This window comes from Abramis brama (assembly GCF_963993115.1).
Source record: "Abramis brama genome assembly, chromosome: 7".
In the NCBI taxonomy this organism is placed as follows: Eukaryota; Metazoa; Chordata; class Actinopteri; order Cypriniformes; family Leuciscidae; genus Abramis; species Abramis brama.
The window spans coordinates 39,668,061-39,691,021 of NC_139969.1; the positions used below are offsets into that span (position 1 = coordinate 39,668,061).

General features: G+C 38.7%; 1 protein-coding gene across 1 annotated transcript in view; it reads right to left on the bottom strand.

The window, feature by feature from the left end:
* Nucleotides 1–1,518: 1,518 nt before the first annotated feature.
* Nucleotides 1,519–22,961, bottom strand: part of LOC311087024 (NACHT, LRR and PYD domains-containing protein 12-like) — a gene marked incomplete at its 5' end in the record, with an annotated part of 37,154 nt that continues 15,711 nt past the window's right edge. The window contains 7 exons of the mRNA XM_084120278.1: nucleotides 1,519–2,223; nucleotides 3,737–3,774; nucleotides 4,574–4,735; nucleotides 4,916–5,089; nucleotides 5,492–5,665; nucleotides 9,925–10,095; nucleotides 10,794–10,992. Of these exons, the coding sequence (XP_083976404.1) occupies nucleotides 3,756–3,774; nucleotides 4,574–4,735; nucleotides 4,916–5,089; nucleotides 5,492–5,665; nucleotides 9,925–10,095; nucleotides 10,794–10,992 (899 nt within the window). The 3' untranslated portion in view covers nucleotides 1,519–2,223; nucleotides 3,737–3,755. The remainder of the gene's footprint in view (nucleotides 2,224–3,736; nucleotides 3,775–4,573; nucleotides 4,736–4,915; nucleotides 5,090–5,491; nucleotides 5,666–9,924; nucleotides 10,096–10,793; nucleotides 10,993–22,961) is intronic.

The following is a 22,961-nucleotide window of genomic DNA, read 5'->3' on the forward strand; positions in this document are numbered from 1 at the left end:
CAGCTTCGGAATAGATATTTGACAACACTGTTGTAAAAACTCGTTGGTGATTCTCAGACACCAGAGGCTATAGATCAACGACATCAAAGCAGATGGGACATTCTTTAAAACGTCTTCTTCATTCGGGTTCGGACAGCGTGAGGGAGCGCAATAATGACAGCATTTTAGCAGATTTCTTTTGGCCGTAAAGCAATTGTTTACATCGCGAGACCTGATATCACGCGAGACTTCCTGACGCGGCGGCCAGCTCAAAGTTGCAAGTGCGTATTTTCCGCTCACGGGCACCAGGGGGGTGCGAAACGACCACCATTCAACCCGAAATAAGTAATATAACCATTCCAATGACTCCGAAGCTGTTCAGTTAAGGTAAAAAAAGTTACTTAGTTCACCTTTAAATAATTGTTATTATAACAAAAACTGCATTATATTTAATTTAATTTGTTATTTTTAACCTTTAATAATACCAGCAGATTGGGCCCTCTATGTTTACAGCATTAGGTGAGATTATTTTTTGAAATAAAATTTAAAATAAACATGTATCCAAATTAGACAATATAATATTGAATAAAAATCGGAATCAAATCACAAGAATGGAATTGAAATCTTGAAATTTTTGTCAAGCAATAATAAAAACTGTATCCTACTAGTCATTGTACAATGTAAACATTGTAACATGCTGTCACTAAAATTCATAAAATTCTATTTAGTTACCAAATGTTTTGACAATCACAATTACACTTATTGTGATGCAATATTTGTTTTTACAAAAAAAAACAAAAAAAAATCTCACTCCAAGCTAAACTCAAAAGTTGGCAGCCCTGCTCACACACACACACACACACACACACACACACACACACACACACACGCACACAAACAAACAAACAAACACACACACACACACACACACACGTTGCTTACTGTGCCATAAGGCTTACACCCTGGTTAGCCAGTGCTGACTGTGTCATTCATTTGCCAAATGTTGTCCAAATTATTTTGCAATGTAATCGGGCCATATTTGCTGTGTCATGTGTGGGCCACTTTAGGTTCACATTCAGATTCACAGTGATTACTGTCCCTCATCTTTGCCAAAACTGGCCCAGATATGTTTTACAGTTTTTCTCGATTGTTTACGCACATTTTCTGAAAGCATCCCTCATATTCTCAGAACTCTACACACAAATCCAAAAAAAAAAAAACACACACAATGGGCAAAACCCCTCAATTCTCCTGCAAAATGAAACTTTACATTCAAAACAATGTTATTTCTTCTCAAAATGGTATTTTGTTTTCAAATGACACACACAAACCATCATATGAATAGACATTCATAAGAACCAGTTGAACACTGGTGTGCTCAATGTAAAACACTATGATGAATGCAAAACACTTCTTCTCCATTCATCATAATGACTTAGGCCTTTTTTTGTTCAGTGTTACACTTACTACAGACAGTACATATATAAGTGTGTTGTAAAATATTTGAGAATATTGTTTTTATACTCAGAACACAAAAATACAAGGTAACAAATATATTTTATTTTTCCCACAAAAACAATGTACACAGTGTACATCCCAACCAACACAAAGTTGGACATACAGTGGTCTACATACAAAACAACAGAATAATTGACTGTATACAGTTACAGTAAAAAAATAAATAAAAAAAATCCAGTGTTGGCATCCATTGCTCATTGAAGAGCTCACCTGTTGCGCTTTTATGCTAAAGCTCTGATTGCTAATTGTAAAACTGTGTGACGGGTGTTTGCCCATGTGATGAGTCAGTGTGCGTATCTGAATGGCAGTGTGTTCCTTGTGAAAACAAGAGATTTTCTGCATGAAAATTGTGCCAAAAGCAGAGAATTGTGTGTAGTGTTTTGAAAAAGGTGTGTTTTAGAACTGCAATTTGAGTGTAAAGCAGGAATTGTGCTTGTAGTTTAGCAGAATTGGTTCAGGGGGTTGGTGAATGAGTTACATGTTGTGGTCATTGTGTCTCAAGTACCAGTATTTGTGTGAGAAAAACTGTAAGATAACTGGGCCAAATTTGCTGCAACATGTGACCCTGGATCACAAAACCAGTCACAAGTCAACAGCCAACAATACATTGTATGGGTCAGAATGAGGGCCTTACGATGAGGGTTTACACCCAGATTAGTCATTCGGGCCATAAGAAGGCCTGCAGTGCCGCATCAGTGCCTGAAGTGGCCCACATCCGTCTGCTATCTGAGGAGCGAGTGAAACACACACAAATGCTGTTAACTGGTAAACATGTTTAGTCGGTCTGTAGAGGAGAAGAGACTTCATCCACAGAACAAAGACAATATACTGTAGATCTGTGCATCAGCAACAGTCACACACACACACACACACACCCACACACACACACACACACACACACACACACATAACTAACTTCATATACAATAAAACAATAACAATAAAGATATTCTGTGTATAAAATGTTACAGAGATAATGCAAATGTTTAAAAGTTTAATGTTTAACTTTATATCTTTTGAAACATTTATGTGCTATACTTGACAATCACGTTCATGATTAGAAATATTTACATATTTATGGATGAGTTCAATCCAACATTATTATATTTGCAGGCCTGATACTGAAGATTTCTGCTGACACTCATCTGAGCTTCTTCCTCTGTTCCTCCTTTAATTACAACTAAACCATCATTTGGCTGAATAATAAACCAACATGAATCATTCAATATCACATGTTTCTAATACGCATGCTAACACACACGCTGCTTTATTTAACTGTGAAGTCTGACGGCCCTATCTTGCACCCAGCGCAATTGACTTTGTACACCGACGCATGTATCATTCCTATTTTGCACCCGCGCAAAGCGCGCTTTTCCCTCCACAAAAGCACGTCGCTAAACTAGGGAATGAACTTGCGCTCCCTGGGCGGTTCAGCGCAAAAAAGGAGGCGTGTTCCGGCGCAAACGTTCCTTCATGCTATTTTGCAGGTTTAGAAAACAATTGCGCCACTAACCAGGAAAAAATAGTTTAAAGTCAGTGGCGGGTTGTGCATGTTATTCATATGCTATTTTAAGGGCGCATGCTTGGCCATAATCAATGTAGCGTGTGCACAACGCGCATACACTTTGATTCTCTCATCTACACAGAAGCAGCAGTTTTCATTTTTGCAAATCATATATTATTACGATAGATAGATAGATAGATAGATAGATAGATAGACAATTTATTATAAAAGCATACATCTAGCTTACACATTTACCCAAATTATCATACGCCTTTTTTTTTATCATACGAAGTTAATTTGGGTGGGTTTCTCCATCCCCAACGTCCCTGACGAGAGCGTTGCTCTCCTTGGCTGTGAACCGCTCCTGGCGCGCGCCTGGCAAATACGCCGTTATAATAGGAATCCGCTTTAGAACAAAGCGCGCCTGCTCTTAAAGGGAATGTGAGATGTCGCTCTGATTGGTTTATTTCACGATACGCCCAAACCACACCTATGAATAATGAAGCTACTTCAGACCAACCCATTTTAGATTTGCGCCTGGCGCAAGAGTCATTTATCCCGCTGGGAAAATAGCAACAGCGCCAAGACCCGCCCACAAAGTTACTTGCGCTTTGCGCTTTGACACTTGCGTTTCAGATCGTTAAAATAGGGCCCTGAGTCTCTTCCACCAGTATGAAACACATTTACACATTTATTTCTTCTTATTGACAGTAGTGAGACTCTTCTGTGGATCACCTGATGGTTTCTGCTCCTCTCATGACTGATCTTTATCTCTGTAAAGTGGAACAGAAGAGAAAACAATCAGTGTTCAGTGGAACAAAAAAGGCAAATTATTATATTTTTAATTACTGTTTTTTTTAAGTTAAACTGAATTCCTGTAATCAGATTAATTACTGACTTTACATGATCTTGCATAGATATTTGTGTTTTATAATATAATAGATGTAAAACCTGAATCATGTTCATATGTGTGTGTGTGTGTGTCGGTGCGACTCCTATTGAGTCTCTGTAAAGGAGAAACTAATGAGTGTACGGCGTATGGAATAAACCACAGGGAGCAAATACAAATGTTATTTTGAGTTCAAACACAAACCTTTAGTTAAAGCCGTTTGTCCTCTAGTTTAAACATGTTTGTAGGCTCTTAGTAAATCACTGAGAGTAAAGTAAGTGTAAAGTAGTGTGACGTGTTGCTTGTCACAGTAAAAACACACTAGAGACAGAGACATTTCTCATGTGAGCTGGACGCTGTGAGCTGAAGCTGGAGCTGCACTGATTTTAGCAGGAGTGCAGCGTTTTCCTACAATCTGACCAAGTCTGTTTCACACTGAAATGATTCACTTCTACTGACACAGTTAATAAAGCAGGTGTTGAGGTATAAAGCTGTGACAGTGAGCTTTTGTTCTCTTTCCTCCTTTGTGTTAAACATTTCAATAACTTCACATTTTGTTCTCACACAAACCCTTTGTTGCAATAAAGCTTAATGATCATTTCCTTTCACGAATGTTTGAAAGGTTTGTTCACATATCAGAGGTAAATGAAGATCTCTTTAATATCTCAGTGATGTTTCCTCACCTCAGGACACAGTTTGAGTCTCGTATCACGTCTCTGAGCCGCTGCTGTGAATCTCCTATATTATTGTCTCTCAGATCAAGCTCTTTTAAAAACTGCAGTGCTTTTGAGTTAGTCAAAGACTGAGTTAAAGAAGAAACATCTGTAATGCCACAGTAGACTAGACTAGAAAGACACAAACAGAGGAAGAGAGATTATCTTACAAACAAATCATGAATATGAAGAATTTTACAGTAATATAATGTGAACTCAGACTCACTGTGAGATATTGAGTATAAACTGTTTTAGTTTAAACTGTTGAAGTGATTTTAAGCATTTTGATTCTTGTCTGTGAATGTGACTGACCTCAATCTCTCCAGTTTACAGTGTGGATCCTTCAGTACGGCACATAAGTGCTTCACTCCTGTGTTTCCTAGTTCATTCCCGTTCAGGTTCAGCTCTCTCAGGTGTGACGGGTTTGATTTCAGAGCTGAAGTCAGGATGAGACTCTGTTTCTCTGTAATACTGCATAGACTCAGACTGAAGACAGAGAAATAACAATAGTTCACATCTATGATGATCATCTTATTGAAGAGCTTCAGCAGCATTTAGTTTCCAATAGTCTGTTCTGAAACCCAGTCACACTAGTTCTGTGTGCTGGAAGACACTGTTTCTTCTCTTTCATTTTTAACTATTTATTTGACGTCTCTCTTCTTTATTCTCTGTTGAAAAGGCAGATTTCTGCATGTACACAATCAGTGCATTGTATCAAATGCTGGAAATTAAACAATTACTATCTAGATAAAAAAACACATAAAAATGTGAGCAATAGGGAAAACCCAGAAAGTGCACTGCTATAAACAATGAAACATAAGCCCTGCTGTCTTCAAATAAATAAACTTCAGTCACACTGTAATTGCTGTACAGTATAATGATACTAACTGTAGTTTCTCCAGCTTGAATTGTGGGTTCATCAGTAGATCACTGAGGTTTTTCACTCCAGAGTCTCCTAGTTTATTCCAGTACAGGTTCAGCTCTCTCAGGTGTGATGGGTTTGATTTCAGAGCTGAAGTCAGGATGAGACTCTGTTTCTCTGTAATACTGCATCTCCACAGACTGAAGACAGAAAGAGAAAAGTTTATGATGATCAACTAACGTGTTTAGCTTCATCCAGCAGATTTTGCTGACAAATAAACAGGGATATCCAGGTTCAGGGAACACAGAGAAAGACTACACATTGTTCATTTAAATATACCACCAACATTGTAAGAATACAAAGGTTGTCTTGATCTATTTATGTTAGTTTACACATTCATTTCATATAATTTTTTAAGGGTCATGAAACCCCCTAAAACACATTTTTTGAACAGATATGTACAGGCTGCACATCACTGAAAATAATAAAAGCACTCTATTTTTGTTATTTATTGTTATTTTTGTGTTTTTCTGAGCAATTTGGTTCTTCCGGGCTGAAAAGTATTATTTCTTTATTATTTCTGTGTTAAACTGACGCGTGTCGTTTGTTCAGACTCAGAGACTAAAGTGCTCATAAATGTAATGAAAATATTATTAGATCTTTTAAGGCGAGACACGGCAGGCAAAAACACAGATTCTTCATGCAGTGGTCAGTTTTGAGATGTTGGGCTAGTTTACTCCTTCAATGTGTTCTTTCAAGCTGCTATAAAGAAAATGTTGAAAATATACATTAAGATGTTTATTTATTTTATTTTTTTTTACTTGCGGCAGTAATTTTCTCCCGAATTTACCAGGAAGTCAGCATTACAACGCGACACGCCGAGATCCGTCTGTTCACTGAAGTCTGTCATGACCGGTATCGCTGTAAAGCTCTGAGTCTCCTGCACAACGCTATGTAACCCAAATATGGGCATTTCCTTTCTATCAGTAACCAATCATGAATGTCCAAAGGGGGATTTAAAGCTAACGACGAAATCTCATTCAGAGCTATTAACTCTTTAACTGCCGTTTTCTCAAAATGACTTTTTTGTCATTCTCCAGTAGAAACATCTCAGCCTGTGTAGCGCCTGTGTACACCAAACTCTCCAGCTATACACTTAGCGATATTCTGAAGATATTTTCAGAGGGATTTGTTAATAAATCATTCCTGGCCTGATTTATGTGACATTTTAATAATAAAAAAATATGACGAAACTTGTAATACATTTTTTTTATATACTTGTGTAAGTTATCAACTGAGGAAGTTTCATGGTGATATCTATTATTTAAAAAAATTACCCTATTCACCTGTAGTGTCTCGCCTTAAACATTCTTCCGCAATTCTCCCTCGTTCTTGTGAGTGTGTTATATAGGGTTATATTTTTCAAGGTGCCTTCAGATCCATTTATTTTATTTCCCTCTGCAGTCATATTTTAATATTCATGTGTCTGTATAATGAGTGTGTTGCAGGTCTGTGTTTTATTGGTTGTTGTCTCCCCTTTTCCGCCCTCTACACTCCCACTTTTCCACAGCTTTACACACACATTTCCTCAGACTTTTCCAGCTCTGAGATGTGAACGACCAGCTAAAACAGGGTTTCATGACACTTTAAGGTTCTTTCGTGTCAATGTCACCTTTGGTTTGCTCACTGGGACAAATGTGGTTCATGGTGTTCAGGAGTTTATTGCGTGCTTAATAGTGTGTGTGTGTGTATATTTAGCCCTCATGCAGGGCCGTACACACCATTGAGGTCCAGACCTTGGTCATTTTTCGGCGTGTATAGACCTTATGCGCCAGAGAAACAAGCGCACAGCATCTTTAGAATATTGTCTTTGAACTTCTGTTTTTGCGGTCGCTCTGTATATTTCTATGGCATCGCTGTCGAGGAGTAATTAGCTGGTGAAGTGGATTTACTTATTGTAGAGTTAATGAAAGTTATCATGAGCATGTGTAACAGAGTTAGTATTTTATTCCGTTTTTATTGTGAATTCCTCCTGAATTCAGCAGCGGTTGTTAATCTCATGTTGTAGTGATGCCCTCGTGTGGTTTGTTTGGGGACTGCAGGCAAAATGTTCGGTAAGACGGGAGATGACGCAACACGGTCGTTGCAATGTGAACTGCACCAACTAAACAGCTGTTTTACGATAGAAGTTTAAAACAACCAACAGAAATAATCAGTTTGCAAAGACTGTATCAATCAAAGCTCAGCTTTGGGAAGGGAAGATATAGAGGTGAAGATAAGGAGACAGAGAGAAGAAGAAAGAGAGAATGTGATGGAGATGAGAGAGGAAGTATTGCACACTGTGCCCAGAGTGAGATTAACATTATTACAGTGGATTCATATTTAACACAGATATATAAGCCAGAAGGGGGCGACACATCACTGTCTTTATGAGTGAACAATTGAACCATTACAGTTTTTAACAATTGCTAAAACACTAAAACCCATTGGCTGAACAAAGTTCTCAGTTGCCTGAGCTCATTTAGCTAACTGTGCAGTCTGTTGTCAATACCTTAAACCATTTCACATGGTAAAACACAATTTGCAGATCTCTTAAGACTTTTCAGCAAAACTCTAAACACATTCTCATTCTCAAAACACATCCTGCACTGTAATGCACATGTCGTCCATACTGGTAAACACAAGTGGCAACAATCAATACAAATAGAGAACACACGTCATTGATTGAACACAACCACTCAAAACTGATTTAACCTGTTTCAAATGATGCCCAAAGGCAAGAAGTAGCACACTGATCACGTTTACTCCTTTGATGTTTGTATGCTGTATGCCCATTTTAGTATTGTATGCTGTAGTACAGTGCAGTGTAGGCTGTATACTGTACAATGAACAAACTGTACGGCCCTGAACAATGTGCTTTCCATTTGTTAACAGCACTGACTGCTCAGTAGATTTTGACTGCTCGCAGGTTCATATCAACAAAGAACAAGAATTACTGTATCACAGAGACAAAGGACAAGTGTGTGAGATGCAGGGTACAGTACTGTAAGAATAGGGTACAAGGAGGAGGAAGAACAAAAAAAAAATGGCAAAGAGCAAAGCAGAGTAGTCATTTCTGATCAATTTTGAGCTACTATGATAGAACATGTTTTCGTTCATCAAAAGACAATGACGGAAAAATATGAAATTTGTTTTGAGATTAAAAATGTACTTCTCCCTGAGAACTATATGTTTTGAACAATGTGTTTTCTATTTTTTGGTGTATTGTTTACTGACTGCTTTATAGTGTATATCATTTTTAGCACTTTGTTTATGATTTGAGAGCAGTGTTTGATTTTGAACACAGATAAAACTGTTTTGAGGCGAAAGTTTCATTTTGCAAGAGGAGGCAAGAGGTTTTGTGAATAGTGCTTGAAGATGAGGTTTTGTGTTTAGTGTTTTCAGAAAATGGAGCAAAGTTTCAGAAATTGTGTTTTAGCAATTGAGAAAAACTGTAATTGAACTGATTAGCACAAAAACACTGATTAATTCAGGAAAGAAACAAGTTGCTGAAACTGATCTTTGATGCTCACACACATTGCTCATAAGCCTCTGGACACAGAAGGATTGCATTGGCGTTTGACTGAAATGTAACATCTATGCAAAATAATCCTTGAATCATTTCTCATTCCTGTTTGGAATAAGTGATTGTGTTTTGTCAACAATAAGCATAACATTTCTGCATTTCAATTTTGTAGTGTGGATCATTCATTGCAACATTTAACCTGATTCTCATGTTTAAGAATCTGTTTTCAGCTTGACAAATAATTTATGCTACTGTCCACTGACATGCTTTTAAAGCTATTGATATCCAATTTGTTTGTCCTTCAAACACCTTAAATTGCACATGTGTAGATCAGGAGAATCTAAATTTCCCCCGAACCCCCCTAGCAACATCAATTCTGGGACCTCAGTTTTTATAAAACCCTGTGTACGGCCCTGCCTTCATGTTACCATTGTCTTCTGTCTGGCTTTGTTCCCTGTAACTGCTGTTGGTGACCTTCATGTTTCTCACTCAAGTCTTTGTTTTTTTAGTTTTGTTCACATTTATTTGAATAAAGCTGCACTTGCGTTCAGTAGAGATGGGAGAAACAAAGCTTTTCAGAGCTTCAAATCAATTAAACCAATTTCTTCACAAAATGATTCACTGTTTTGAAGAGTTAGTCTAAGCGTGTAGTTTTGAAACGACACACGCTGGCCAAAAACTGCATAAAAACACCTTCTACAAACCCATTACAATTGTTTTACTGAAAGTAAAATCTATCAAATGCAATTAACTAATCATCTAATATGATTAAATATTAAGTGTCTGTATAATATGTGCTCTTTTAACAAATTTTCTGAAGTGAGGAAATATTATCATCAGCTAACATTACAACTAAAAGTAAAGTAATATTATAAATAAATGAGCAATACTCACATCAGTGTGTTGAGTTGACAGTGTTTATCCTGCAGTAGAGCAGCGATCTGATTCACTCGTGTGTCTCCTAGTTCATGTTTAATCAGATTCAGCTCTTTCTGGAGTAACAGGTTTTTACCCACAACTCTATTCACATACTGACAGGCTTCCTCTGCAGCAGGACTCAAAAACCTGCAGAAGAGTCAATTCAGTTCTCAAATAAATGACGATTGATACGATACAAAAAAGAATAATTCTTTGAACATTTAAATACACAAATAAATATATATTTAGAAGAAACTAGAGCGACACTCAGTCCTAAAGCAAACTCATAAGAACAGAAATGTCTCACAGAGCAGAAGGGCAAAAGCTCACTAGATCATGGTTTTCAGTATGAATACAGAGTGTGAAATTAAGATCTTTCTGACTTTTAAGCAGGAGAAGTGAGAAACGTCAGCACAGAGAAAACTGGCTTGTGAAACTGCATGTTTGTGAACATCTGGAGACTCATAGACCTGCTGTAGAGATGCAGTGAATCTGGGCTTGATAGAAAACTATTGTGTTCAGAAAACTATTTCACTAAAAGGTTATCTAGAATTGTGATGAGAAGTGTGCACAAAAATAAAATTGTGCATTTCAATTATCAAGGTGTACTCCAGAATAGCAGCCCATATACTGACCCATAATGTCTATTTGACCTTTAGCTCGTATCACAACTAAACTGTGTTGACGTTTATCATCATCATGACAGAACCTGCAGCATCTGATCTGATCTTGATCATTTTGATTCAACAAATTGTCAAGCTAATTGTATAGCTAAAATAATATATTTGTAATGAATATTTAGCCTCCATATAACTAATTTAGTTAATTATTTGATCCCGTCTCACCTCAGTGTCTTCAGTTGACAGTCTGGATCCTGTAGTAAATCATTGAGCTGCTTCACTCCTGATTGTCCAGGATCATTTCCTGTGAGATCCAGCTCTATCAGGTGTGAAGGGTTTGATCTCAGAGCTGAAGCCAGAGCTTTATAACCTTCTTCTGTCACACTGCAGTTAGAGAGTCTAGAACAGGAATGAAAGCATTCAGCTGATTAATCAGTTTAACCCCGAACAATATAAATCCTTAAACTTGAATTTTATTTTGTTCTTTGTACAAATGCATTGAAAGTTAGTTGCAAAAACTGACGACGGAATATGGAGGCAAACAAAAGGCACAGAAATCTTTAATATGTTAGACATCAACATCACTTTTGAGATTACAATTATTTAAAACTGTGTAAGCCCGTTTATCGGTCCAAATGAGGGTTTCCGCCAGAACGGGTGAAGGTCTCTGTGTGTTTATCACATTTTATCACAACCTCGAAGTTAAGTCAGATTGCCAATTGGTTTTTGGTCAATTATATAATAGTTTAGCAATACATTTAATTGTTCTATTTAACTCTTTACTTATATTTTACCCATTCATATTAGGAAGCTATGTCGCTTAGACGTCCTCACGCCTTGTTTAACGCGGGTCTCACGATCACAATCTCGCCAGCTTCGGTCACTAAACAGAGGTAATTGCTATATACCTGAGATCGGTCACATTCACGCTTACACAATCAAAGATACTTTGGTATAGCCCCCGTGATTGCACACACTTGAAATTAAAGTAATGTTTACTTCAGTAGAGGTATGGCCACTACTACAGATATAAGTCAACCAACTTTACTTGTCTTATAATAGCTTTGGATTGGCCATGCCGTGGTTTCCCATGTACACTTATCTAAAGTAACATTAAATTAAAAGGTAAGACACACCCAGATTTAGGTTGGTCAAGCAGCACTTTTGCTGCCCTAAACGGAAATTCACTTCATGTCTTTGCAAAACACGTACACTTGAATTAGCGGCAAAATATTAGTCGTCACTAATCTGATGCAAAACTTGCGCTAACTTACGAATCTGTTTAATTCAGCTCTCTCAGGTGTGATGGGTTTGATTTCAGAGCTGAAGTCAGGATGAGACTCTGTTTCTCTGTAATACTGCAATCACTCAGACTGAAGACAGAGAAATAACAATATTTCACATCTATGATGATCATCATATTGAAGAGCTACACTAGCCTGGATGCCAGCCGAACTTAGCCCCGCCCACAAAATGTTTAGGTCGGGAAGTTCGGTCTGGACTCGATCCGTTGAGGAGCTATTATGCCCGAACAAAAATTGTTCGGACCAATCAAATTGTCAGGGTGGGCTTTATACGATGATGGACAGATGAGCAACGGTAACGTAATCATCCACGTCATCAACGAGCGCTTGGGTTGAATTCAAATGACTGCCGCTGACGAAAAACGAGCTAATGGCAAGAAAATGCCATGGGTCTGTGGAATTTGCATAGCGTAAGTCCGCCCCACATCGTGGGTATATAAAGTACGTACGCTGGCAACATGCAGATATGTTTTCGCTTCGGAGCCAAGAGTTCTCTTCACTCCTACAAGCCATTCTGAATCATCTTCCTCTACGAGACGAGCGGCTCTTCAGTGTGTTGGTGTGACGGCGCGTTCCAGCGAGATCGCATTGCCTGCTGCTGATCTGTGCAGTGATCTGCCGACAGTGTGTGTGTTTCTCCCTGGGCGCTTCAGCACTCTGCTGAGCTTTTTTCTCTCTCTAAAAGAGCTGCACGCGGCACGTCTTTTTCAAGACGGCTCGCCCGTGTATTTACTGGATGTGGGCACGTGATTTATCGGCCTAACGGTCACGGGCGCTGTTTCGCGTGTTGGGCTTAATCACGCTCGGCAGCGGTCGTGGATGAGTCATGCTTTCATTACAGGAACTTGACCATCACGATGTTTATAGATCGAGACTCGGTGATCTCTGTGTGAGAGTCCCCTCTGCCACACCCCAATCTATCTCTTCCTCGAGAGGGGATACTTTGGCTGGTGGCCAGGGTGATCTGAGGGTTACGGTGTGGCATAATACCGACAAGCATTTCTCGGGCCACGCCCCCCTCCACATCACAAACCGTGGGGCTTCCGTGTGTGCCTGGTTCCTCTCGGGGACCCAGTGTTTTCATTCGGGGCTCCAGCAGATGGAGTCATGTCACTCACAGCATCACAAGGCAGGCTTGATTCCTCTGGAAATTAGGGTTCGACTGTGTTGCCTCCCTCGGGAGTGTCAACGTTAGTCGAGTCAAATCCAGAGCTGATGGCCATGCTTTCCCGGTCAGCTGAAATATGTACCCGATTAAGGTGAATTAAAATGCAGCCTTATTAATGGGCAAAACGTTCGGATGTTAAATGCACTATTTACGCCTGGTTGGCGTACGCCATAAAAACATTTTAATGAATCTGAAAATTTACGCCAGAACCACGATTTGCACAAAAATTCGTTCTGCTCGTGTTTCATGAATGAGACCCATTGAGCATAAAGTGTTTCAGTTTAAACTGTTGAAGTGATTTAGATTCTTGTATGTGAATGTGACTGACCTCAATCTCTCCAGTTTACAGTGTGAATCCTTCAGTACGGCACACAAGTGCTTCACTCCTGTGTTTCCTAGTTTATTCCAGCTCAGGTCCAGCTCTCTCAGGTGTGACGGGTTTGATTTCAGAGCTGAAGTCAGGACGAGACTCTGTTTCTCTGTAATACTGCAATAACTCAGACTGAAGACAGAAAGAGAAAAGAAAATGACTCAGATTTTTGATGATCAACTAATGTGTTTAGCTTCATCCAGCAGACTTTTGCTGACAAATAAACAGGGATATCCAGGTTCAGGGAACACAGAGAAAGACTACACATTGTTCATTTAAATATGCTACCAACATTGTAACAATACAAAGGTTGTCTTGATCTACGTATGTTAGTTTACACATTCATTTCACATAATTTTTAAAGGGTCATGAAACCCACTAAAACACATTTTTTGAGATGTGAACTAGGGGTGTAAATCGGACAGTTCATCCCGATACGATACGTTATCGATTCTCTCAGCCAGCGATACGATATTTGCCGATACCTCCAAAAATTCGGCGATACGATTACGATTCGATTCGATTCAGGGCTATATCGATCGATTAATCGATATTTAGATATTATGTTCACACTACCAGTTACGTTTTTATTAACTCACAAATGAAACCAAAATATATAACATGAATGTTTAATTAAACTCTCTGAAAATTGCACAGCCTCTCCCAATTGGGACATTTACAACAGAAGACGTCATTTGCAAGTACTCCGTTCTTGTTCATTTTCATAAATCATGTTTTTTATTATTATTATTGTGCATTCCAAGTAATATCAATCAAACTGCAGCTTAAAAAAATACAGGTAAATTACAAAATTAAAGTTAATTGAAAGTATGCTTTAATATGTTTGTTTAATATGTTTAATAAGTTTTTTTTTTTTTTTTTTAGCAGACCAGATACATTCACATTTCATCTTTCTGAGTCAAACAAAACCAAGTAATTGCTATGATATACAATACAACACTCAGTTAATCTTTGTAACGTTAATCTCCTCAGCTGACATAGATGCCTTACAAACGTTATTGTTGTGATTAACGTACACGCAATACAGGGAGCTTTTCCCTCACCACTAAACTGCTTTAGTAAGGTTCCGTGAAAATGGTTTTATTTTCCTTTCACTCCCTGAAGAAGATATCACGGGTTCATCAAGTTCATTGAAATTATCCATCCTCGATCACTTTTAGTCAGCTTTGACGAAACTCCTCTTAGCTAGGGCATCTTTTCAAAGTGACATCTGACCTGAATACTGCGCGCTGAGTCGCTAAAACAGACTTATCATGTTGTGTTCACCAACAAGGGTGCGACTGCTTGTCTGTTTCTGCTGTAAAACATGAACTCGCAATGCCTTGACAGCGGACAATACCGGCTTTTGTGAAAAAAACTTGTTTAGGGTTTAGTCAGTCTTGTCAGGCGTCTATTTCAGATGAGGAGATTAACGTTATAAAGACACACCAGCAGACAGTTTGGTTGGTGAGTAAACGAAAATGTGTGCTTTGGCGGAAGGATGTTACGTGAGAATGTAGAGAGTGTCAAAATAAAGGTGTATATCGATATTTTACGTGTAGAATTGATGCATCGTATCTTTAGACGTTATATCGATGCATCGATCCATATCGATGTATTGTTACACCCCTAATGTGAACAGATATGTACAGGCTGCACATCACTGAAAATAATAAAAGCACTCATAAGAATTACAAATAAGTTGAAATTGGTTATTTTTGTGTTTTTCTGAGCAAATTGGTTCTTCCAGGCTGAAAAGAAAAGTGGAAGCGACGTGACGGTATCGGAGGTGGAAGCGTGCTTTCGAAGCATGTGATTGGCTGAATGTGAGGTGGAAGCGTGCTTTCGAAGCATGTGATTGGCTGAATGTGAGGTAGAAGCGTGCTTTCGGAGCGTGTGATTGGCCGAATGTGAGGTAGAAGCGTGCTTTCGGAGCATGTGATTGGCTGAATGTGAGGTGGAAGCGTGCTTTCGGAGCGTGTGATTGGCTGAATGTGAGGTGGAAGCGAGCTTTCAGAGCATGTGATTGGCTGAATGTGAGGTGGAAGAGTGCTTTCGGAGCATGTGATTGGCTGAATGTGAGGTGGAAGCGAGCTTTCAGAGCATGTGATTGGCTGAATGTGAGGTGGAAGAGTGCTTTCGGAGCATGTGATTGGCTGAATGTGAGGTGGAAGCGAGCTTTCAGAGCATGTGATTGGCTGAATGTGAGGTGGAAGTGTGTTTTCGGAGCATGTGATTGGCTGAATGTGAGGTGAAAGCGTGTTTTCGGAGCGTGTGATTGGCTGAATGTGAGGTGGAAGCGTGCTTTCGGAGCATGTGATTGGCTGAATGTGAGGTGGAAGCGAGCTTTCAGAGCATGTGATTGGCTGAATGTGAGGTGGAAGTGTGTTTTCAGAGCATGTGATTGGCTGAATGTGAGGTGAAAGCGTGTTTTCGGAGCGTGTGATTGGCTGAATGTGAGGTGGAAGCGTGCATTTGGAACGTGTGATTGGCTGAATGTGAGGTGGAAGCGTGCATTCGGAGCGTGTGATTGGCTGAATGTGAGGTGAAAGCGTGTTTTCGGAGCGTGTGATTGGCTGAATGTGAGGTGGAAGCGTGCATTTGGAACGTGTGATTGGCTGAATGTGAGGTGGAAGCGTGCATTCGGAGCGTGTGATTGGCTGAATGTGAGGTGGAAGCGTGTTTTCGGAGCATGTGATTGGCTGAATGTGAGGTGGAAGCGTGTTTTCGGAGCGTGTGATTGGCTGAATGTGAGGTGGAAGCGTGTTTTCGGAGCATGTGATTGGCTGAATGTGAGGTAGAAGCGTGTTTTCGGAGCATGTGATTGGCTGAATGTGAGGTGGAAGCGTGTTTTCAGAGCGTGTGATTGGCTGAATGTGAGGTGGATCATATAGTTCATATATGGACCAGAGCAAGCGCTTTTCAAGTTTATATGGACATATTTCATATAGTCTAGTGCTCTAAACATGAACCAGCAGCGCTCTTCTTCAAATTAAATATATGTGCAAATAAAGACACTGATACAGCCGTACATCTGATCATGAATGCGATAATACAATGGATTATTCTGATACACAAAACACAATGATGTAGACGACAATTAAAGAACAATGGACAAAAAATTAACTATGTCTTTATCATTTATGTGCTAAACTGACACTTGTCGTTTGTTCAGACTCAGAGACTATAGTGCTCATAAATGTAATGAAAATATTATTAGATCTTTTAAACATTCTCCGTCGTTCTTGTGAGTGTGTTATATAGGGTTATATTTTTAAAATGCATCAAGGTGCCTTCAGATCCATTTATTTTATTTCCCTCTGCAGTCATATTTTAATATTCATGTGTCTGTATAATGAGTGTGTTGCAGGTCTGTGTTTTATTGGTTGTTGTCTCCCCTTTTCCCACCCTCTACACTCCCACTATAATGAAGGTTGTGAAATAATTGCCTAATATTAACTCTACTTTGGTGCTGTAATGATATTGCACATCACCACGATAAACGACCTCATCTGAGCTGCTTCAGCGGACTAACAACACTCATCAATGTCAAAATGTTTGAGATGACCAATCAAATCAAAGTAGGCGGGCTTTATGTTCACAGAAGCTGCGAGTCGAGCACGAATTCCAGCGCGACGCTTCACGACACGCTTCAGTTAACGCTCATAAAGATATGATGTAAGCAGTGAAACAAATGATGTAAGCAAATGCATAAAACTGATCAGAGATCAGGTTAAACCCACAGACACTTGTTCAATCTTAGTAAATCTGCATGATTCATGGGTTCACAGAGATCATCGCCTCCCCAGTGGAGAACCATTGACATTTCCAAACATTTCCAAACGTTTCGAAAGTTATGACGTAACTAAGCCTCGTTTACTGAAATCATGTGACTTTGGCAGTTTGATACACACTCCGAACCACTGATTCAAAACAAAAGATTCGTAAAGGTTTCGTAGCTTCATGAAGCGTGTTTCGAAAGCGCCCATCACTAGCGTTCAGTGGATCTTATTACAGGCAGATACTGATCACAGACTTTTAAAATGCACTTGTTCAATTTTTACAAGTTACAGTATATGCTGCACCAAAATTAGACATTTTACATTTTGGGAAATACAAACATTGAATTGAAAGCAGTTATGAACATTTCTGATTCTGATGTCACAAAAAACATTGTTCTGCCTCTACAGTAACTGAAATAATTATTGACCCATGATAAAGAAAATTCTTTGAACATTTAAATACACAAATAAATCTAAATTTAAAAGAAACTAGAGCGACACTCAGTCCTAAAGCAAACTCATAAGAGCAGAAACGTCTCACAGAGCAGAAGGGCAAAAGCTCACTAGATCATGGTTTTCAGTATGAATACAGAGTGTGAAATTAAGATCTTTCTGGCTTTTAAGCAGGAGAAGTGAGAAACGTCAGCACAGAGAAAACTGGCTTGTGAAACTGCATGTTTGTGAACATCTGGAGACTCCTAGACCTGCTGTAGAGAGATGCAGTGAATCTGGGCTTGATGGAAAACAATTGTGTTCAGAAAACTATTTCACTAAAAGGTTATCTAGAATTTTGATGAGAAGTGTGCACAAAAATAAAATTGTGCATTTCAATTATCAAGGTATACTCCAGAATAGCAGCCCATATACTGACCCATAATGTCTATTTGACCTTTAGCTCGTATCACAACTAAACTGTGTTGACGTTTATCATCATCATGACAGAACCTGCAGCATCTGATCTGATCTTGATCATTTTGATGCAACAAATTGTCAAGCTAATTGTATAGTTAAAATAATATATTAGTTATGAATATTTAGCCTCCATATAACTAATTTAGTTAATTATTTGATCCCGTCTCACCTCAGTGTCTTCAGTTGACAGGCTGGATCCTGAAGTAAATCATTGAGCTTCTTCACTCCTGATTGTCCAGGATCATTTCCTGTGAGATCCAGCTCTATCAGGTGTGAAGGGTTTGATCTCAGAGCTGAAGCCAGAGCTTTATAACCTTCTTCTGTCACACTGCAGTTAGAGAGTCTAGAACAGGAATGAAAGCATTCAGCTGATTAATCAGTTAAACCAGAACAATATAAATCCTTAACCCTCTGGGGACCACAAACGCGCCCGCGCGTTTTGCCCGTTTTTTTTTTTTTTTAGCAATGAAAATAAACACTAAATGCTCTGTTAATTTTGATCTTTCATTTTCGTGTAATACATCAATCGATCCTGTTCAGTTTCTATTTTTTTTCTGTATACTCACAATAAAAATAAAGTGTTTTGCTTTTTGACAAATAAAGAAAAATTAACATGATGCGATTTCTGCCTTCTCTCTGTCAGTAAACTCCCATTTGAAACGCGTTCGAAAATGATCTATAACTCCGCGAAAATTCAGTCAAACAGGCAAACAGACCCACGGGCATAAAGCTTGAGATCGCATCTTTTAAATGAAGTCATTTATATAAAAAACAAATATTCTCAGCTTCTGTAATCTGTATAAAAAGAGAGTGACTCCTGTCGAGCTCATTAGGAGCTCATTCACAGTATTGTGACCACTCCCCGGAGAGCGCGTGCTATTCAAACGCAAATTCTGAGAACTATTTCAGAGCTGTGAAACGCCCACATCAGCTGTAAACAAAGCGCGTCGCGACTCCTCGCGAGTGAGACATTATAGCCTACCTTATGGAGAAAATATTCCTCAGAACAGTGCTGATGAGGAGCAATATCTCCTGAAATGAGGAGCAGATTCCGCTGAGGAGTGAGGTAGGCTGTTTTCTTTTCTCACGTGTGGAATAACGTTATGGAATAACGTTAGTGTAGGCCTATGTAAACCGCAAAAAGATGAATCGCATTTCTATAATATGACTCGCCTTTCTGTGAGATGAATGAAGGGGACATATTTGTAAAGACTGTTTAGCCTAAATATGAATCGCGCGTCTGTGTGTGAAAGAATAAACTGCTTTGCTATAGCCTACTGAGATGAGTAAAAATCGACTGGAATATGTTGAAATAAAATGTATTTGTATAAGCAACATATATTAAACTGCAAAAAAAATACTATTTTTGTCAAAAATAAATTCATAGACTAAGATGTTAGATGTTCCAATGTTGGCTATATTCTAACTAATGAATACATATGATAAAATGTAGGCCTATAATCTTTTTTTTTTTTTTTTTTTACAAAGAAAGAGTACACTTGAAATATTGTTGAAATTGTAATTATTGTTGTAATTGTAACATTTTGAATAAAATAGCAAAACATATTTACAAGAGAGATGTAAGCGAAATCTTAAATGGTCAATATAAGTCTTCTTCTAAATACATCTTTTGTCCTTGCATTGTGGCTCAGTCAGTTTCACACCTGAGGGTTAAACTTGAATTTTATTTTGTTCTTTGTACAAATGCATTGAAAGTTAGTTGCAAAAACTGACAACTGAATATGGAGGCAAACAAAAGGCACAGAAATCTTTAATATGTTAGACATCAAGACATAATTATTTAAAACTGTGTAAGCCCGTTTATCAGTCCAAATGGGGGTTTCCGCCAGAACGGGTGAAGGTCTCGCGTGTTACTGTCTTTCCACGTGGCAAAGTAATTTAATTCCATTTAAGCTTTTATCTGACTCCATTTTATATCTGACTCCATTTTATCACGACCTCGAATTTAAGTTAGATTGCCAATTGGTTATTGGTCAATTATATAATAGTTTAGCAATACATTTGATTGTTCTATTTAATTCTTTACTTATATTTTACCCATTCATATTAGGTAGCTATGTCGCCTGAGATCGGTCACATTCATGCTTACACAATCAAAGATACTTTGGTATAGCCCCCGTGATTGCATACACTTGAAATTAAAGTAGCGTTTACTTCAGTAGAGGTATGGCCACTACTACAGATATAAGTCAACCAACTTTACTTGTCTTATAATAGCTTTGGATTGGCCATGCCGTGGTTTCCCACGTACACTTATCTAAAGTAACATTAAATTAAAAGGTAAGACACACCCAGATTTAGGTTGGTCAAGCAGCACTTTTGCTGCCCTAAATGGAAATTCACTTCTTGTCTTTACAAAACACGTAGACTTGAATTAGCGCCAAAATATTAGTCGTCACTAATCTGATGCAAAACTTGCAGTAACATACAAATCAGTTTAATCTACCTGGGAAAACTATTTCAAAGTCAGTCGGAATAAAATCAAATGTAACAATTTATTATATCAGGTAAATGTATCATGCCAATTACATAATCAGTTAAAAGGTAATGAATACAAAACATCAAATGCTCTGGAATAAAGAGAGAAGATGCGAACCTGACATTATAAAATACATGATGTGGAGTGCCTGCATACACTCTATATCACAGGCTAATTTGAGCTACAAATCGCCACAAGCCTTCTTCAGCATCTCCCTAAACACTCAGACCAAGGCAGAAACCTCTTTTCAAATGTAAACATGAGTTCACAGTGGGAATTTGCATTAATCACCGTCCCAGACTTACTGGGGACAGAAGTTGAGGGAATGATGTGTAAATTGGGAGGTGATCAACTCAAGTGTGATAGTGTCTCGAATGGGGATGGTAATATAGCAAGAGAGTTCAAATGTTAATTTCCTTGTTTTCTCAGAGAGTTGCCCTCTCTTCCAGTTCTTCCAGTTTATCCAGTCGTACAACTGTACAGGTCTGAAAGTCTGTGATCTGAATGATCCACAACAAGTAACCTGAAAATGGTCGGACAATGAGAAAATTAAAGTTCCCTTTCGTTCGGTCACTCCTACGTCACGTCGGCGGTAGGAGTTACCAACGAATCGGGATCACGCTAGGGAGACCAATTGCCTTCGAGTGAAACTAAAACGAGCCAATGAACATTGGCATGCAAGACTTGCATTCTGCGCCCCGCCTGGCAGTGCAGGTATAAAGCTGAAGCGCGAGGATACACAAATCGATTTCTGCTTCAGAGCCGACTGGTTGTGCCCTCTAAGTGAATGAGCGTTCGCATAGTGTTTTCCACAAGCTCAACAAGTCTGCTGTTTCAAGACCTCTCTGTGTTGGTGTTACGGCGTTTCAGTGATCTTTACGAGTCTCCCAGGTAACGGCTGTTACTTCACGCGATCTGCTTCTTTCAAAGAGCTGTTGTCACAGCTGGTATCCGGTTGAGTGCACACAGTGAGCTTGCAGTTTCCCCGCTGTGTTGCCACGTCAGGGCCGCTGGAAGAGGTTTTAGGTTGGGGGTGCTGATTTTTTTTTTTTTTTTTTGGGCGTAACCACTTTTGAATAAGAAACAATATCAAGACATAAAACTCGTCAAAAAACGCGCCCACACTCCAACCACCTGACTGCACATTATATTTTTGACTTAATTGATTCTGCTTTTATTCGTAATGCAATGGACCGGTCAATGGGACATAAATGAATCCTTAAAGGATGGGACTTTATGGGACATTTGCACAAAAAGAATAAATAACTTACCGTAGCCTATTTTATAAGTCGCTCCGGAGACGCATATCAGTCAAAAAATGCGCCACGAGGAAGAAAAAAACATATATAGCCTAAGTCGCACTGGACTAAGTTGCATTTTTTTTAGAAATGTATTTCACACAAAAAAAAAAAAAAAGTTATAGACAGTTTTCGCTACGGACGTGCAGCGCTCTAAAGTGGCACTAAACGAATGTTTTAAAACTTTCACAGAGACCTCAAACTGAAAGCACAAAGCCTGTCTTTAAATTTAATTTCGTTTTGTATTAATTGTATCTTAATTTTAATCGATGTTTCGTCAACAAATTGTCTGGATTTAATAAGAAGTAGCTAAATATAGGCTATTAGAAAATAGATAATCAGGACACGGAGGCGCTGGCGAACCTGGAGCTCGTCTCATAAATGAACCGAAACTCAACGTAGGCCTATAAGGTAGCCTATTGCTTCACAGACCTGAGACATATAGATAGCTTGAAATGTCTACTTTTAAGCAGAACAATTCAAAACGAAAGAAAACAGACTGCGCTGCTTATGTAGGCTAATTCGTATGAAATGTGCATTTCTCTCTGGCGCTGCGAAGATCGCGAGTCGTCAACTTCATCTGTCTAGCCGACAATGACATAAAAAAAATAACTGTTTTATTAGTAAACAATTAAAATGTCTCCTGCTATATTTAACATATTTGACTGTTCCTTACAAAATACTGACAGTGGGGTATTTGACTGGGTTTTTTTTTTTTTTTTTTAGCAGCTGCGGACAAATTTTTTCGACACTCACACACACACACACACAATATTACATAACACTCTGCGCTTATGTTTTAAAAAGATAATTTAACATAAATAACCATTTTTAAATAGCCCACTTAAAGTGTTTATTACAAATAAATGACTAAATGCTAAAAATTAATACATTTTAATGAACAAACATATGTGTTGCATTTACAATTCTGTGAAAACAGGGGGTGCTGCAGCACCCCCAGCACCCCCACTTCCCGCGGCCCTGTGCCACGTTGATCCCTGTGTGCTTCAGCACAATAAGAGAGTGTTTCTGAAAGAGCAACACGAGTGAAGATCGCGT